General features: G+C 58.9%; 1 protein-coding gene across 2 annotated transcripts; it reads left to right on the forward strand.

The window, feature by feature from the left end:
* The first annotated feature begins 340 nt into the window (after positions 1 to 340).
* DECR2 (2,4-dienoyl-CoA reductase 2) lies at positions 341 to 7,625 on the forward strand. 2 transcript variants are annotated; one of them, XM_075435925.1, is made up of 9 exons: positions 341 to 483; positions 632 to 700; positions 1,047 to 1,098; positions 2,526 to 2,661; positions 3,788 to 3,912; positions 4,489 to 4,582; positions 4,859 to 4,963; positions 5,575 to 5,792; positions 6,531 to 7,625. In XM_075435925.1, exons 1-8 carry the CDS (start codon positions 386 to 388, stop codon positions 5,790 to 5,792), a joined length of 897 nt encoding a protein of 298 aa, XP_075292040.1. In that variant the 5' UTR covers positions 341 to 385; the 3' UTR covers positions 6,531 to 7,625. The 2 variants fall into 2 exon arrangements, with proteins under 2 accessions (XP_075292040.1, XP_075292041.1); XM_075435926.1 differs by having other exon boundaries at positions 371 to 483; positions 5,575 to 5,763.
* The last annotated feature ends 9,934 nt before the right edge of the window (positions 7,626 to 17,559 follow it).

The following is a 17,559-nucleotide window of genomic DNA, read 5'->3' on the forward strand; positions in this document are numbered from 1 at the left end:
CTGGGGCTGTGCTGGGCTATCTTAAGGGGGCACTGGAGTGGTACTGGGAAGTTCTGGGAGACACTGGGATGTCCCCGCGGGGCGCTGGGACGGTACTGGGCTGCTCTGGGAGGCAGTGGGCTGTCCCCGGCGGGCACTGGAGGGACGGGTTCGTCGCCGGGCTGCCACCGGCACACCAGTACGGCACTGGGGACACTGGGCGGCACTGTGGGAAGGCCGCGCCATCCCCGCGCCGTTGCCAGGCAACGCCTGAACGCCCGCGCCTGTGCAGAGCCGGGGTGTCCGGCGAGGACTACATCTCCCGGCGGGCTGTGCGTGGCGCCTCGTCCCGGCGTGCTCTGCGGCGCGGCTGCCGCGGATCCCGGTGCCGGGGGATCGCGCCGCCATGGCGGAGGCCGCCGCCGCGTTCCGGCCGCCGCCGGACGTGGACACGGACGACTGCCTCCGCGAGTACCGCCACCTCTTCAGCCCCGACCTCCTGGCGTGAGTGCCGGGCCGCGGCGGGCGCGGGGTGCGGGGCCGCGGCCTGCGGGCCCGGCCTGTCCCGGTCGCGGCCTGCGCGCCGGTCGGGGCCGCCTCCCCCGGGGGCTGTGCCTGGCGCCTGGCTCTGACCGTCCCGTTGTCTCCCCAGGGGCCAGGTGGCTTTCATCACCGGCGGCGGCTCGGGCATCGGCTTCCGCATCGCCGAGATCTTCATGAGGTGCGGGAGCCCGACGGGGACGCGGGACGGAGGGGGTACAAGCCCCGCTGCCCTTGTGGTGCCGGGGCCCAGGAGAGGCGGGGTGCGAAGCCGGGGGCGGCAGAGCCCCGGTGAGAGCTGCGGGCAGCCGTGCCTACTGCGGGTCTGCTGGCTCGGGGGGCGGCGGGAGGCAGGGGCTGGGGTCAAGTCTCCGGTGCCCTGCGGCTCTCCCGCTTCGAGTCCCGCGGGCTCGGAGGAGCAGCTCTCTCTCCTGGGACGTTGTGCCACCTCTCACCAACCCGACTCCGGGTAATCCCGGTGAGGAGCCGGCGCTGTGTGGTCCGTCTCACCAGCCCTTTCTTTGTAGGCACGGCTGCCGGACGGTCATCGCAAGCCGGAACCTGCAGCGAGTGTCAGAGGTGGGTCTGTGGGCTCCAGCGGGACAGGCAGGCAGACAGGAGAGCTGTGAATGCCTGGAAATCCTTCTGCCCTCTCCACTGGGAGCCCTGGGAGCAGTGCAACAGGAGAAGTCACAGAATGGTAGGGGTTGGAAGGGACCTCTGTGGGTCGTCTGGTCCAACCCTGGGAAGGTTGTGTTCTTAACGAGCGCCTCAGGGGTGGTTCGTGGCAGACACTGAGCCGAAGAGCTGGCCCACTCTGCCTCGCAGGCAGAGACCTTGGCAACTGCTGCTCTGCGTTTGCCCTTTTGCCTGCTGAGATTTTTGGATCTAAAGGTTAATTATGTCTGGGTTAGTGCCAAAAATGCCTTGTTGGGGTCCAACCTTTGTACTTGCCCTGCAGAGGTGTTGCTTGGGATGTGCTGTGTCGATGGCAGGCCCCAGAGGTAGCTGGGCTTGGCAAGTTGTGGCCCCAGGGCCAGACTGGCATTTGGCTGGGATGCGACTTGCAGGAGTTTTCACTGGCTCCCCCAGGGCTTAGCTCCAGGGTGCTGCAGGGCAGAAGCTGGCCGTGTTTATGCAGGTGTCTCCCCTGCCTGCAGCATTTGCTGCGTGCTGACAGGGACGTGGCTCCTGCCTGACTTTCTGCTTGCCTGTTACAAGGTCTGGGTCTAACCCTTCACAGAATCACAGAATGGTCGGGGTTGGAAGGGACCTCTGGGTATCATCTAGTCCAACCCCCCTGCCGAAGCAGGGTCACCTACAGCAGGCTGCACAGGACCTTGTCCAGGCGGGTCTTGAATATCTCCAGAGAAGGAGACTCCACAACCTCCCTGGGCAGCCTGTTCCAGTGCTCTGTCACCCTCAGAGGGAAGAAGTTCTTCCTCATGTTCAGACGGAACTTCCTCTGCTTCAATTTGTGCCCATTGCCCCTTGTCCTGTCGCTGGGCACCACTGAAAAGAGTCTGGCCCCGTCCTCCTGACCCCCACCCTTAAGATATTTATCGGCATTTCTAAGGTCCCCTCTCAGCCTTCTCTTCTTCAGGCTGAACAAGCCCAGCTCCCTCAGCCTCTTCTCGTAGGAGAGATGCTCCAGTCCCCTCACCATCCTCGTAGCCCTGCGCTGGACTGTCTCCAGTAGCTCCTCATCTTGAACTGGGGAGCCCAGAACTGGACACAGCACTCCAGATGGGGCCTCACCAGGTCAGAGTAGAGGGGGAGGAGAACCTGCCTTGACCTGCTGGCCACACTCCTCTGAATGCATCCCAGGATCCCATTGGCCTTCTTGGCAGCCAGGGCACACTGCTGGCTCATGGGTAACTTGTCATCCCCCAGGACACCCAGGTCCCTCTCCACAGAGCTACTCTCCAGCAGGTCTGCCCCTTGCTGAAGGAGAGTCCCAGAAAGAGTATCACCCCTCTTTTTTTTTTTTTTTTTTTTTTTTGCAGGCCTCTCAAAAGCTGGTGGCAGCCACAGGCCAGCAGTGCCTGCCTCTGTCCATAGATGTCAGGCAGCCCCAAACCATTGTGGCAGCGGTGGATGAGGCACTGAAAGAGTTCCAGCACATTGACATCCTCGTTAACAGTGAGCTGCTGGAGTGGGTGGGGGGAAGGCTTGGTACAGACTCACTGCTAGGAAGGGCATTTTCCTGCGTGGGGGTTGTGTTTGCCTCGTGTCTGGCTTATGCTGCTTTGGCCTGGGAGCATCTGGCAGCCCCTGGGAGCGCAGAGGGGACGGGCTCGGAGGAAGCGAAGAATTGTTCTTAATGCGTGGCCATCCACTCATCCCTGCTCTCGCTGCACAGCACCCTCCTGCCCTCAGGCTGGCCATGCCACTGGGCACCCACAGCCACGAGCTGTTTATCCCCTTATCAGGGCTGTTTCCACGTGCTCTTCAGCCTACCCAGACAGTATCACTCACTGTCCCTCTTGCAGAAGTGCCCTGAACCTGCCTGACAGAGTCATTGAGGTTGGAAAAGACCTCTAAGATCATCCAGTCCAACCATCAAGCCAGCACCACCATGCCTGCTAAGCCATGTCCCCAAGTGCTGCATCTACCTGTTTTCTGAACCCCGCCAGGGATGGGGACTCCACCCCTGCCCTGAGCAGCCTGGTCCAATGCCTGACCACTCTTTCAGTAAAGAAATGTTTCCTAATATCCAATCTAAACCTCCCCTGGCGCAACTTGAGGCCATTGCCTCTTGTCCTATCGCCAGTTAACTGGGAAAAGAGACCAGCCCCCGCCTCGCTACACCCTCCTTTCAGGTAGTTGTAGAGAGCAATAAGGTCCCCCCCCAGCCTCCTCTTCTCCAGAGTAAACAGCCCCAGCTCCCTCAGCCACTCCTCATAAGACTTGTTCTCCAGACCCTTCACCAGCCTCATTGCCCTTCTGTGGACATGCTCCAGCCCCTCAATGTCCTTCATTTACTGAGGGGCCCAAAACCCAACACAGCACTTGAGGTGCGGCCTCACCAGTGCCTAGTCCAGGGGCACAATCACCTCCCTACTCCTGCTGGCCACACTATTCCTGACACAAGCCAGGATGCCATTGGCCTTCTTGGCCACCTGGGCACACTGCTGGCTCACGTTCAGCTGGCTGTCAACCAGCACCCCAAGGTCCTTTTCCCCTGGGCAGCTGTCCAGATGCTCTTTCCCAAGCCTGATCTCTCCTGGCCCAGTCCTGGCTATGCCCCTGGCTGCTTGTTCTTCAGGTGCTGCGGGAAACTTTCTGTGCCCAGCCAGCGCCCTGTCCTTCAACGCCTTCAAGACTGTGATAGATATCGACACCATCGGCACCTTCAACACCTCCAAAGTCCTCTTTGAGAAATATTTCCGGGTAAGTGGAACCAGAGGCAGAGGACTTGGTGGAGGGGCTCCCGGTAGGCTGGGGTTTAGTGTCAAACAAACCACACTTTGCTCCTGAGAAATTCAGGGAAGTGTGGAGGGCAGAAGGGAGCACAGCACCCCCGTAGCCAGGGCTGTGCTGCTGGGCCTCTGCCACCCACCCTGCTCAGATCCAGTCCGTTCCCTCCCAGGGATGGCAGCCCCTGTGCAGGAACTGGGAATCCTGCCTGTCTCTAGCCCTGGGGCTTTGACTTTTGTGGAACCTTTCCACGCTCTGCAACCTTCCTGGGAAGAAGCTGTGAACTGCTGCTTGTTTTCCAGCTCTTCTGCTTTCCCTTGGCCTTTGCTTGTCCGCTGCATCTCGGCCTCTCTGGAAGGGTGCCGCTGGCTGCCCCAGCTCAGTGGGGGCGGGTGGGCAGTGCTGCCCCGGTGATGGGTTAGCAGTGCAGAGGTGGCGATGCCCACAGATGACTGTCCCTCCTAGCCCAGCTCTCTTGTCCCAGCACTCCCCTGCGTGACGCCCTGTGCCGCTCCCCCGCCTAATGCCACGTCTCCTTTCGTTCCCCAGGACCACGGTGGGGTCATCGTTAACATCACGGCAACCCTGAGCTACCGAGGGCAGGCCCTCCAGGTGCATGCTGGTACTGCTAAGGCTGCCATAGGTACCTAAACGCTCCTTGCTGGGGTCTGTGTGGGGCCAGTAAGGAAGCCAGTTCTTCCCAGACATTGGGATGGGAAGATGGCCGTGGGAGAGGCAAACATGAATCGGTGTGGTTACTACATGCTTGCATTTCGGCTGAGGCTCTTCTCTCCCCCAGGCTTGCTTTTCCAGGGCCTTTTACTCCTGGCCAGAGTCTCCTGTGACTTTTTGTCCCCCCTAGAAGTTACTGGAATGGCTCTGCTCTCAAGTTCTCATTCCCGTTGTAATCCCTTCCCAGATGCCATGACCCGTCACCTTGCTGTGGAGTGGGGACCCAACAACATCCGAGTGAACAGCTTGGCGCCGGGCCCCATTACAGGCACCGAGGGCTACCGGCGGCTGGGTAAGGCAGCCGGGGGCTCCTGTCTCTGCCTTGGTGGTGGCTTGCTTGGCATGTGTCTGGGAGGGGGCCGTGATGGGCCCCTCATGGGCTGTGGCCGTGCAGCTCGTGGAGCATGTGATGCAGCCGGGGGCACTGCTGTTGGGCCCGGCTGTCCTGGCACGTCTCTTTGGGGGAGCAACCCTTCCCACATCCTTGGTACCTTGCAGGGCACTGATTTTTCTGTCAAGTGGCAGCTTTTTGTCCTCTCTGACACCATGATGTAATTTGCTCCCACAAAGCTCAGCCTGACCAGCTGCCTTGCCTGATGGTGTAGCTCTTGCAGTTCATCGGCAGGGTGCCAGTTCAGCCCTGGAGGCTGGGAAAGCTCTTGGACATCCTGTCTTGAACTCACTGTTGCGGTACAAATCCCACTGCTGGGCTTGAACTCCCCTTGTTTAACTCTCTTCTCAGGCCGCTGTTCCTGGGCTGTCCCCAGGGCTGTGCCAGGATCTCCTCTGGGTTCACTGGGACTCTCAGCAAGCCCCAGGCAAGCAGTGCTGCAGTGTCTGGCAGGCAGTGGTGGTGGGCAGGTGGTCCCATGCTCCTAGCTGACTTTTTCTTCTGCCACTTAGGTGGGAAATTTGCCGAGGAATCAAGCCAGTTCGACACGATCCCCCTCCACCGCGCAGGAAACAAGACGGAGATCGCCCACAGCACGCTGTACCTGGCGAGCCCCCTCTCCTCCTACGTGACGGGCACCACCCTGGTCGTGGATGGCGGGAGCTGGCTGACCTCTGCCAACAACTTCCCCGCCTTGCTGGGTATTGCTTCATCCTCTGCTAAACTCTAGGTGATGTGCATTTCCCCCTCCGTGGGATTAGAGCAGGGCTCGTGTCGGAAACCCTGTTGCCCCATGCTGCAGGGGCACGACTGCCGTAGCAGTGGGTGTGACATTGCCTTCTTTACATGCCTTGGTCATCTTCTACCAGTACCAGGCTCTGCCCCTGCTGAGGCAGCTGCGTGGCACACGCTGTGCTGGGGAAGAGGGGGCAGACGCTGGGTCTCGGGGTCTCTGGGTGAGGGCAGCCAGTGCACGTCTCCACTTGGCAGTGCTTGGTCGGCCCTGTCGTCAGAGCGGGCACCAGGCAATGTGGGGAAGGTCTTGGAGTCCTCGTGGGCAGTCCTAGGGATGATTCGGGAAGGGCAGGAGAACTTGCTGGGCTTCTCCTCTGTGCCTGCGGTTGATGTGGTGTCTCTTGTCGTTCCCGATGGAGGATCCCTGTGTGGACACCTCTGAGTGTCCCTTTAAGCGACGGGATGCCCCTGTTCTGCGCCTCACCAAAAGGATTGGGCACGGAGGCCTGACCACCTCTGCCTCCCCTTTCCTCCTTGCTTGAGTCGCTGCAGCATGTCTTGTCTTGTGGTTCAGTTGCACACTGGGCTCGCGTGGGCTACGTCTGTCTGCCGAGGTGGGAGGGGAGCCGGCACCTGGTTACCGGGGCCTGGCATTTTCTGGGAGGGGGCTCTGCTTTCTTCCCCTCTGCCCCTGCCTGGGTCCCTGTGTACCCACCTCCCTGCTGTCTTGCAGATTTCTGGGCAGCAGGAGCAAACAAAAATCAGTGATGGACAGCCTGAGATTGACCGATGGACACGGACAGAAACGTGACCGAACGCTGCTGCCCTGGACACCTCAGGGCGACATCTCCCTGAGTCGGAGCCGATAGCTGCTGCCTCTGATCAGCGACCGGTGGTGGTGGTGACCCTGACTCTGCCTCTGCCTGGGGGAGGGAGCACTGGGGGTGCTGGGTGGGGAGCAAGCCCACCCCCATTGTGTGCCGGTACTTTCTTCTGAGCTGACATGGCCAAGGGCACAGGGACAGCGCCTGGTGTGCAGGCCGTGATGTTCACTGCCCATTTGTGTCTCCTCCGAGTTGCTCTCCTGGCCTTTCCCGCCTCCCAGGCAGTGCTGCCCGTGGATATCCGTCCTCTTCCTCCCCTCTCCTGCATCTTGGCCTGAGAGCTGTCTCAGACCCCCAGCAGCAGCTCCTCTTTTGGGGGGGGTGGTAGTTCAGCCCGTCTGGGGTTAAGGTGAGCCTTCATGCTGGAAGAAGCTCTGGCTTGGCAGTGGGAGCTGGCAGCTCTCGGAGGGGAAACGAGGACCAAGCTGGCCCCTGGCCGGGGGAAACAGCCCCCCGTCCCTCCCGGGGGCTCTGGGCTGGGGCAGCAGTGCCCTGAGGCTGACGCAGATGCAGGTGGGATGTCCCTCTCCCGGGAGCAGAGGTGGTGCCAGGTCGAAGCCTGCCAGCGCTGGCTCAGCGCTGCATCCCTTGGGAGCTGGAGGTGTCCGGTTGTTTGTCTGTCACGCCGGTCTCACGCTGTCTCCTTTCTCCGTACAGACCCTACAGCTGGGGGTAAATCAAGGGCTCGCTGAAATTCAGTCCTCTCCGAGCAGGGCGCGGAGCTGAGGAGCTGCGGGGGCCACACCGGCTCTGGAGCCAAACGCGTCCCCGGTGCGCGCTCCTCGGGGGCACGCACTGCGGCCTCTGCTGCTGACGGCAATTCCTAAGCTTATCCCGAACTGCGCGCGGCTTGCTTTCCTGCGTGATCGCGTCTCCTCCTTGATTGTGGGCTTGCCGGGTTTTGCTCCTTCCCCCGGGCCGTCAATAAAGAGCTCCCAGCCCGAGCTGCGCCGCTGCCGCTCCGTTCCCCCGCGCAGGGCGTCGATGCTGCGGCCCCGGGAGCCGGGGAGGCCTGGCTGCTGCCCCTCGCCCGCTTCCCGGCCGGCGGCGGCGGGAGCACGAGGAGGCTGAGTCGCCTCCGTGGTCGTGGCCGCGGCGGCTCGCCCGAGCCCTGCGCTGCCCGCCGCCTCCGGCGGGCCCAGCCTGGCCCCGACGGGGCGCGGAAAACCAGTGCTCCCAGTGCACGCCTCTCCCGGGCCTTGCGGCCGCGGCGCGCTGCCCGCTGGCCTGGAGCGGGGCGCGCTCCCGATGCGCGCCCCCCACCCCCCCGGCGGAGAGCGCGGGGCGGGGCCTCCGCGCGGGTTCGCGTCGGGGCGGGGCCACCCTGACGAGTGACGTCACCGCCCCGGCTACTGCGGCGGCTACCGGGCGGGATCTGTCGGTTCTCCGCCGGCTGCCCCGGAGCGGCGGCGCGGGCCGGCGGGCGGGGTCGTTTCTCGGCGCCGCCGCCTCCGTCCCCTCGGCGCTCGCAGCCGCCGCTCCCGGACGGGGCGGGGAGGGGCGGGCGGGGCGGACGCCGCCTCGCACAAAGCCGTGTGCCCGGGGGCGGGCGGAGCTGCCGCTGAGCACCGGCACCGCCGCACCGGTAACCGGCACCGCCCCTCCGGGCGGCTGCGATGTGAGGAGGGGCTAGGGGGGCGATGGCCGCGGGGCATGGCCGCCGGGCAGCGGCGGGGCGGGCGGCGGCGGCGGCGGTGGCGGGGGGCCGGTGAAAATGGAGCCGCGTCCGCCGGCGGCCGTGCCCGAGCCCCCGCTGCCCTGGGGACCGCGGCGCGACGGGCCGGGACCGGAGCCGGACCCGGGACCGGAGCCGGGCCTCTGGGCACCTGAGCCTGCCCCGGGGCCGCCGCCGTGGTCCCCACCGGAGCAGGCGGGCTGCCCGGCCGCGGAGGGCCCTGCTGAGCCCCCGTCCCGGCCGGAGGAGGAGGAGGAGGAGGAGGAGGATGAAGAACAGCCGCGCCTCCGCTCCGTCTTCGACGCCCTGGACCGTGACGGCGACGGCTTCGTGCGCGTGGAGGAGTTCGTCCAGTTTGCCACGGCCTACGGCGCCGAGCAGGTGAGGCCGGCGGCTCCCCGGGGCCCCACGGGCGATGCCGGGCCCGGGCCCACCCGCCAGCCTGCCCCGGGTTGGTGGGACCCGGTGGGGAGCCTCGGCGCTGGGCGAGGGCAGCCCTCGGGAGAGCCGATACCCTGGGCCGCGCAGTCCCCGGTGAAGGGCACACGTTGGCTTCGGTGGGCGCAGGGAGCCTGCTGGAGCCGGAGCTGGAGCGTTCCCAGTCCTGACCTGCTGGGAGCATCTTGGCTGTGCCGCTGGGAGCCCGTGTCCCTGCTCTTTGTTCTCCATCCCTAATGCCTTTTGGTTCCGCCGAGCAGCTCCCGTGAGCGAGGGACCAGCAGCCAGATCCCGGAATCTGCTCCTCGCCACCGAGGGTCCCCGTGTGGGCTTGCCGGGGACGGGGCTCCCCGCTTCGCGCGGGTTTGATGATCCCACACGCGCTTTGTCCCTCCTCTCCGCCGCTTTGTGCCACGGGGAGCTGGTGTTCCCTTGCAGCAGATCAGATGCGGTGTAATCTGAAGCTGCCCGGTCCAACCCAAAATGGAGAGAGCTCCAGCAGCGTGCCAGGGGATGGAGATGGACTCGCTGACGGTTTGTCGCAAGAGGGAAAAAAAAAAAACCCACTTATTTTTTAAGGTGTGCAGGCATTGTGTGAAGTTTCCCTGTGCTCACCCGGGAGATCTGTGTTAATTCTCCAGCTGCAGCCGCTGTGCCGGTGTTAAAGCGGCATGACAAAGCAAATCATCGCGCATGAAGGAGCGCTTTGGTGGCGGAGGGTTTTTTTATCTCTGTCCTCGTGGTAAAAACGCCTCTTGGAGATAAAACAGAGGTGTTCCTTTCAGGAGTTGCCTCTATGAAGCGGAGATACGCGACTTCTTTGTCAGATCGTTGCTGGTGAGGGGCAGCGTGTGTGCAGATGGCATCGCCTCGTGGCGTGGTGAACCAGGCAGCGTCATGGCACCGGGGGCGAGTTACGAGAGCATCTCGGCAACGCGCTCCTGCCTCTGTCAAGCGGGGAAGCTTCATTCGGCGTAAAGCCTCTGACTCGCACCTTCCTGCCGCGGCCCAGGCGCTCTGTGCCGTGCACGTCCCCCCTCGTCGCTGTGCGCATCGCTCCGTGCGGGCTCGCCAACCCCATGAACCATGGCCGTTGCTTTGGGACACGGTGGGAGCTTACCGGGGGGCCGTTCGCCTTGGCACCCGGCGTGGAGCAGCCCGAGGGCGTGGGGAGTTGGGGCGGGCAGGGGACGTGGCCGGTGGGTCCGGCGTTTCGTAGCGCCAGCAGCTGGTGCGGCTCAGCCCAGGCTTGCCGCTCCGGCCCTGTGCCTGGTGCCTTGGTTCTGAGGTGGCAGTCGTGCCAGCGCTTCAAAGGCGTGACAGTAAACCTGCAAAGCGCTTCGAGATCTCGGCCTGAGGTGTGGTTGCGGACTGTGAAGGGCTCTCCTCAGCCGAAGCAGGATGGCCAGGGAGGTTTTGTGCCGCTGAAGGCTGTCTGTTCAGGTGGACCCAGCTTCGAAGCGGTTGTCTGGAGGCTCCTTCCCTCGGCTGTTCCGTTAAAGTCTCTTATTCCTCCTCCCTGCACGCATCTGCCAGTAATGCTGTCCATGCTGAAATACGTGATGCTTTTTAGATACATTTCTCTGTATCAAAAGGCTCGTATAGCTCGCTCTTGGCATGCAGAACAACTGTCTCCCGGTACAGCAAGTGCTGACCCCCCCGGGCAGGTTGATGTGGCGACGGCTGAGCCCACAGGTACCGGGCACCCCAGGGAACACAGCCCTGTGCCTTTGGCAGAGGCACGCCAGAAGAGATAAAGTGATGTTTGTGCTGCCTCTGCGTGCGTTATTGCTAGCCTGCAGCTCAGGAGAAGCAAGAAGGTGCATGGAGTGTGAAGGAGAAGGGCTTGGTGGTGGGGGCTGGGCGCTCCCAGCAAGTGTGCGGAGTAATAAAGGGAGGAGTTCTGGGGCAGTCTCTTGACCTATTTTGTTTTAAGCAGATGCAACTTTAGGGTCTTCTGAAAAATGGAAATCCAGTTCAGGTGAAAGTTGAGAGCTAGGAGCATCACCAGGTGGGTGAAATGGTGTTAAGCTACTGAAAGGAAACTTGAAGATGTAAGCAAAGGTTGTGCTACAGCTGGAAATGAGAAGCTTGAAAGGGAGATGCCGGGGCTTGATGGCTCATGAAGGTGTCGGTAGCAGGGAGTTAACGAGGAGCAAATTCCAGTCCTCTTACTATCCCTCTCACCTGGAAAGAGGAGGAGGTACTTGCTTTCTTTTCTTCTCCCTCTCCTCCCTCCTGGCTTCTGCCCGCAGGGGTGGATGCTGGAAGGTATGCATGGGGTGGTGGTGGAACAAACTGCTTGGAGGAAGCACAGCAAGTCATCGCAGCCAGTGATTCATGGAAGGGTTCAGAGGGACGGAGGAAGGTGTGTGTGTGTGTGTAACCACAGATACTGGGGAGCTGGAGAGCAGCAAGGGGTGTCTTCAGCGTTCAGTGATGTACCAGAGGCATTTATGGGCTACTGAGCTCAGCGCTGTCAGATTATTTGGCTGAAACAATTATTAGCTAAATGTCAAAGGAAAGAGACCAACTGGCATTTATTCCATAAAAATGATGTGGTTGTGATTTTCTATTATGATTTTTTTTTTTTCCCCTCTGCATGATGAAAACCATGGGTAGAAGAACTGGGGAGGCAGGGGGTTAGGATGATTTTTTGCTTGAGAAGCTTGGGTTCCTGAAAGACAACGAGCTTCATGGTTGGGGTGTTGGCAGTGAAGTGTTGGTGTGGACTGGGAGAGATAGAGGCTTGGAAAGCTAAAGCCAGTTTGAAGTGATACAGGTGGATAGGGATTGAGGCTATTGCCAGTACCTTCAGATTCAAAAGGTGTGTGGAAAGGGTGATGCTGAGGTCCCAGCAGCTGGGGATGAGACCGCCAGATCGAGGTAGCTTCAAGCAGAGAAGATACAGCTGGTCCTCCAGCAATCTGTAATGGGCAACTGTTGTGCCACTTGAAGAGAGTGCTAGGACCGGTTACGTGCTCTGTGGACTTGCCAACAAGGCGTGGGGCTGAAGGGTGTTGAGGGTGGCTTGGCTTTTCACGCAGACCCTCTGGACCGCTCGCTGGTAGTGTGTGAGGCAGTTTATAGCAGCGTTGTATGTTTGTTGTCTCCTTTCCTTCCCCTTTATCGCTGTGATGCTCCCTTGGAGCTGCTGGCAAAGACTGGAGCAGTGTTGGTTTAGGCAGCGAGTCGGGAGGTAGAGGCACGCTTTACCTAACTTTTATGTCACCTTGTAAAGTGAGGTCAGGCACTGGAACAGGCTGCCTAGGGAAGTGGTGGAGTCCCCATCCCTGGACGGGTTCAAAAAATGGGTAGATGTGCCACTTGGGGACATGATTTAGCAGGCATGGTGGTGGTGGGTTGATGGTTGGACTGGATGATCTTAGAGGTCTTTTCCAACCTCAGTGATTCTATGAGGGGGGTTTTGTCTTGCAGTTCGGTAGGTTATGCAGAATCTAAGGCCATTGTGCAATGCTTTAAAAACAGCCAATGTGTCATTTGTCTTGCCTGTTCCACAGTTGCACTGTGTCTGTCGGATGGCGGTGGCAGAGGCAAAGCCTCTCCTCTCTGGATTTGTTACCAGCTAGAAATGCGGGGTCACCTTGGGGCGGAGAACCGCGTGCAAGGTATGAGGGGAAGCCATCCTGCTGGCATGTTGGGTTTTCTTTTCCTTTTTTGTTTTGATCTAGAAGACAGTTGGAGGTGGAAGAGCCTCTTGCACCACATGATCTCGCTGCCACTGCTCAATTAAGAGAAGTCCCAGAATTTGTCTAACCTATTTTCAAATGCTCCAGGCTCCACAGCGTCTCTGCCCTCTGTGGTCCAGCAGACATCTTCAGCCCTTTTTTTTTTTTCCTCTTGATGATGACTTCAAGCTTCATTTCAATGTGCTTTGTTTTGCTTTCTTTAACATTTACATCCTTAAAGTGTCTGTCCTGGACTACCAGCCTTCCTCTGCCTCCACATCAGCTAATCCTCAGCTGAGCTCTCCTTACTCAGCTTTGAACATTTCCTTGCGTGGTGGTTTCCGAAGCTTCTTAGCAGGTTTGTTGTGCTTTTCGGACCTCCCACCACCTTTTCAGCTTCTTGTAATGGGGTGCCCAGCCTGAGCTGGGTGCTGCAGAAGAAATCACGCTCTGGGGGAGGTCGCGGGTATCGCTCCCAGACAGTGGCTGCAGAGAATCGTGGGGTTTAGTTTTATTTTTAAACAGAACAATCTGCAAGATTTGGAAGTTACTTTGTGGAATGAAGTCTGGGTAGTGTCAAGCTACAGCTTTTTAGTGGCTCTCCCCCGGTGAGTCCAGGCTTGCTTTTCCTGCTCACCTCCGACGGATCCCCTGGGAACTGCACACATGCAGACCCTGGACCAAATGCTTCTGGCCTCCAGTGTTGTCCACTCTTGGTGTTGCTGACATTGCATCTGAGCTTGGTCGTCCTCCCTGTTCCCCTTGGTCTTCTCCCACTTCCCTGTGAAATCTAATAGTTTGGATCTCTGTCATGAGGAAACTTCTTTTTTGTAAAAGAAATTTTTGAGGGCTCTTGTGCCATTTGAACAGAGGAAATGCTGGCTTTGCCTATAAGGAGGCTTCTGAAAGCATCTTGCATGGATTTGCAGGCCGTGTGAACGTGAGTGAAGCTTAAATTGCCTCTGCGTTGTTGCTGCCGTACCTGTCGGAGGTGTTAACTGCAGTGTAGCTGCGGTGTCTGTGGCTGAGAGGAGCCGGGGCTGCAGCGAGGGTGATGCTGTGGCTGTAGAGTAGGTCTGAGCGTGCCTGCGGACACGCTCCCGCGTATGTGTGTTTTGGAAGAGGAACGAATCTGAAATGCTTTGCTTGCTTTGACCAAGGGCCCGGTTTTTCGCCATATAAATTCACGGCAAAGCTGGCGTTCATTTCGCGGGTTTGGGCGCGAGCCCCCGCTCACCTCCGACGCGAGGCTGGCTTGGCTGGGAGCGGACCGCAGGGCTCCGTCCGCCCCTGCCCACCTCCCCTTTTATCGCTGTTAATAACACAGCTGCATGCTGCGGGAGCTCAAAGAGGGGAGGCTTCGTTTCTCCCTCTGAGAGGAAAAAGCTCCCAAGCCAACATATTTCGTGTGATGTACTTTGGGCGAGGTGGGTGCCGGTTAGTCGAAAATGGAATTCGCAGAGAAGTTTGTTCATCTGTAAAGGTCCCAAAGACTCCAGTAAAGAGGTAGTTTCTATGCTCCCGGGTTTTTTCTTCTCCTGCCTGCTGGTTTGGCTTTAAGCTTCGTGAAGGCATCCCTGCTCGCAGGGGCTGGGAAGGGCTGGGAGCGTATCCTACCGCAAGCAGCTCGTTTTGGTGATGTGCTTCGTGCTGGCGTTTGCGGCCGTGATCAGATTGATGGCTGATCCGGGCTGGGCCGAGCCTGGCAGGACCATGAATACTCAAAGGCACCGTTTGTCTGCGCCGGCTGGGAGGAGCGTGGCGGTGGTTATTTTATCCCAGCTCCCAGGTTATTTAAGAATCCTTTTTTATTCTTCCTTGCTCCTTCAGCTTAAGAATACAGCTGTTGCTGAGCAGGGTGTTGGTTTATTTTAATTATGGGTTTTGATAAAAGTTAGATGTGTTCCTCTGGAATTTGAAATCATTTCTGCAAATAAAGAAGTGCTCTCTCCACCTACTTCGCAGTGCCACCTTTGTAGAGTTTGCAAACGCTGTGGGCAGGAGGGCAAACACGGCATTTCCAGGGAAGTGGGGTGTGGATGCGGCACCCGGTAACCCCCAGCTGTGAGGCCAGTTTGTACTGGGTGAGTGCTGCCAAAGGCTGGCTCGGGAGCCCTAGCAGGGGAAAAGGACCCCACTGAAAGATTTTTCAGTGTTGTTTTTTAAATTATTTGTTAAAAATGCTTGCAGGGGCTTTTTTGTGGGGTTTTGGGGGCTTTTTTTTTATGCAATAAAAATATTTCCAAATTTTTGCTTAACGTTTGCCACACGGTGTGGGGCTGCTCTCTGTAAGACAGAAAGCCTCTCGTGAGCCCACCTCTCCCTTCTCAGGAGCAGGCTGCTCTCTGAGACTGTGACTAATGAAAGTTGGATTGGGATCATCGTAATTTACTGGCTGGAATATGATACTGCACCACAACGCAGGGATTCGGCTTTCGGAGTCGTTTTGACCTCGTATTGCTTGTAACCGAACGCTCGGAGAGCGTTTCAGAGTTGCTTGGATCATTATGGAACTCAATACAGCCCATAATTAATAGTCATTACAACAATTGCCCACGTAATTTCTCTCAATTTTATTCTTGTTTTGACTTTTGTTTGCTGCTTGTTGTCAGATGAGGTCCGCATTGAACTCGGAGACTTTATTTTCCCTACCCCCCCCCCGGCTTTTGGTTTTTGCAAAACAAATGACTTCCCACCAGCCGCAGCCCACGGCTGTGCTTGGGCAGGGTGACCTGCTTCTGCTGGGTCACCCTCGGCTGCCCCTCTCCCCCGGAACCATCGGCGTTCCAGCACTGCAAGGCCACTGGTACAGTCCCCGTGAGAGCAGGCAGTGGGGTGGGGGTGGACCATGGCTTGCTTTTCCCAATTTCTCCTGCCTGGCTCCATCGTTTCCAAATCCTGCTCGTGTTTCTGGTGTCGAGGACAGGTTCCTCCGCGTGAGCTCGGAGCGAGCGGTGCCAGCCTATCCCTCCACTTGTTTGCTTAAATTCAAACATCTGTGGAAAACACGGGTGCGATGCTGCCAGGCTGGTTCTGGCAAGCTTCTCCTCGGAAGGAAGCGGCGGTGCTTTAATGGTGGCACGTTTTACATGGCGAGCTGCGGTCGGGGAGCGCGGTGCCCGTTAGGGACGTGGCAGAAAGCGAGCTCCGGCAACTTGAGGCTTTAAATGCCATCAGACTCATCAGGTCCCAGCCAACTGCTTGGCAGGAGGGTGCATTCGTGGGATGAATGGGATTAGGAAGTGATTTGAGATCTTTGCTACTGTGTTCACACGGTGAAATGTGCCCGCGGACACCGACAGGGAGTTTGTCCTTTGGGAATTGTGCATTTTGTACTTCCAATGACTCCTGCGCTCCCACATGCCAAAAGCATTTCCACCTCCTCTCGGACTGTAATGCATCGTCCCGGTGCTGCATTCAGCTGTCCAGAGCCGCTCTCCTGACGGTGCTTTTTCGTGACATCCGCAGTACGGCTGTCTGCTTAACGAGCCTAACCAAGCCTACGGGACAGTCATGCTTCTCTAGCTGCTCAAGTCCGTCAGACCCCCAAAGCTCCTCTCAGCCTTCATTTTCTACTTTAAAAGCATTGCATCTTTCATTCCCCTTCCAAACTGATCTCTGAGAGGATGCTCCTGCCCGGAGGAGGTCCATGCTGTGTGGCACTGGAGGCAGCAGGGCTGTGGTGGCCCATGCGTCGCTGGTGACAGGTCCACGCGTGGCCAGGCTGTGTGGCGATGGGGAAGTACATGTGGGAAGCTGCTGAAGGCTGGTGATTGCCGCTGGTGCTGCTGAGCTGCCGGCCCAGGTCCGAGGCTTCCTGGCGGAGACAGGACTTTAACTGAGCCTGGAGGGAGAGACATCGTGGGTTTCATAAGGCGTGAAAATCGCTGTTTCTTAATATCTTTGTGTGTTTCTGCTTGATGGCAGGAAGATACCTACAGGCTCAAAGGGAGCTCATCCTCCCTACAAGTAGGGGGGTCACAGTTCATATCAGTGATGCCTGGTGTGGACCTTACTTTGGAAACCCAAAACATCCAAGCCCAGGGAATAGTCCTGAGGATGTAACGGGGCAGTGGAAATGCCAGCTGGGCCTTTTGGCATTGCTCTGTGCTGGGCAGAAATTGTCTTGTCTTATGAAACTTCTGGTTTTGACGAGATTTCTCCTTCTTCAGTCTCCGCTGGAGTTGGTACAGGGCAGAGAGCAAGTTGCTAACGCTCTTGTGGGTTGTAGGGAAGGAGGGAAGAGAAGGACACACGGCCAAGGGCAGCGTTGGGGACAGCGTGCTCCCAAAGGGCTGCCACCGCCACGCTCGAGTGGATGGCATCCACTCCATGGGGGGAAGGCAGATGGAGAGGGAGTTTAAGCAGCACTCAAACTGGTGTGAGCGGCGGCAGGGACTTCCCCAGTGTGCCACTGTCGTGATTTTGGGGCTGGGCCGGGTTTTTTCTCATGGGGGTGAGGAAGCTAGAGCCCCGGTGAGCTGGGGGCTGGGACGGGGCTCCAGCGCTGCTGGCGTGAGGCTTCCTTACAGCTGCCGATGTCCTGGGGTCCGTGCCTGCTTGAGCCCTGGTTTTGGTCAGGGTCTTGCCCTTTCTCACGGGGGTTTCTACTGGGAATAGTGTGGCTGGCAGGAGTAGGGAGGGGATCATGCCCCTGGACTCGGCACTGCTGAGGCCGCACCTCGAGTGCTGTGTTCAGTTTTGGGCCCCTCGCTACAAGAAGGACATTGAGGGGCTGGAGCGTGTCCAGAGAAGGGCAACGAGGCTGGTGAGGGGTCTGGAGAACAACTCTTATGAGGAGTGGCTGAGGGGGAGAGTCTGGAGAAGAGGAGATGGAGTGGAGACCTTATTGTTCTCTACAGCTACCTGAAAGGAGGTTGTAGCGAGGCAGGTGTTGGCCTCTTCTCCTTAGTAACCAGCAATAGGACAAGAGGCAATGGCCTCAAGTTGCATCAGGGGAGGTTTAAATTGGATATTATGAGAAATTTCTTTACTGAAAGAGCGGTCAGGCACTGGACCAGGCTGCCCAGGGCGGTGGTGGAGTGACCATCCCTGGAGGTGTTCAAAACATGTGTA

This window comes from Opisthocomus hoazin, chromosome 15, assembly GCF_030867145.1.
Source record: "Opisthocomus hoazin isolate bOpiHoa1 chromosome 15, bOpiHoa1.hap1, whole genome shotgun sequence".
Lineage (NCBI taxonomy): Eukaryota > Metazoa > Chordata > Aves > Opisthocomiformes > Opisthocomidae > Opisthocomus > Opisthocomus hoazin.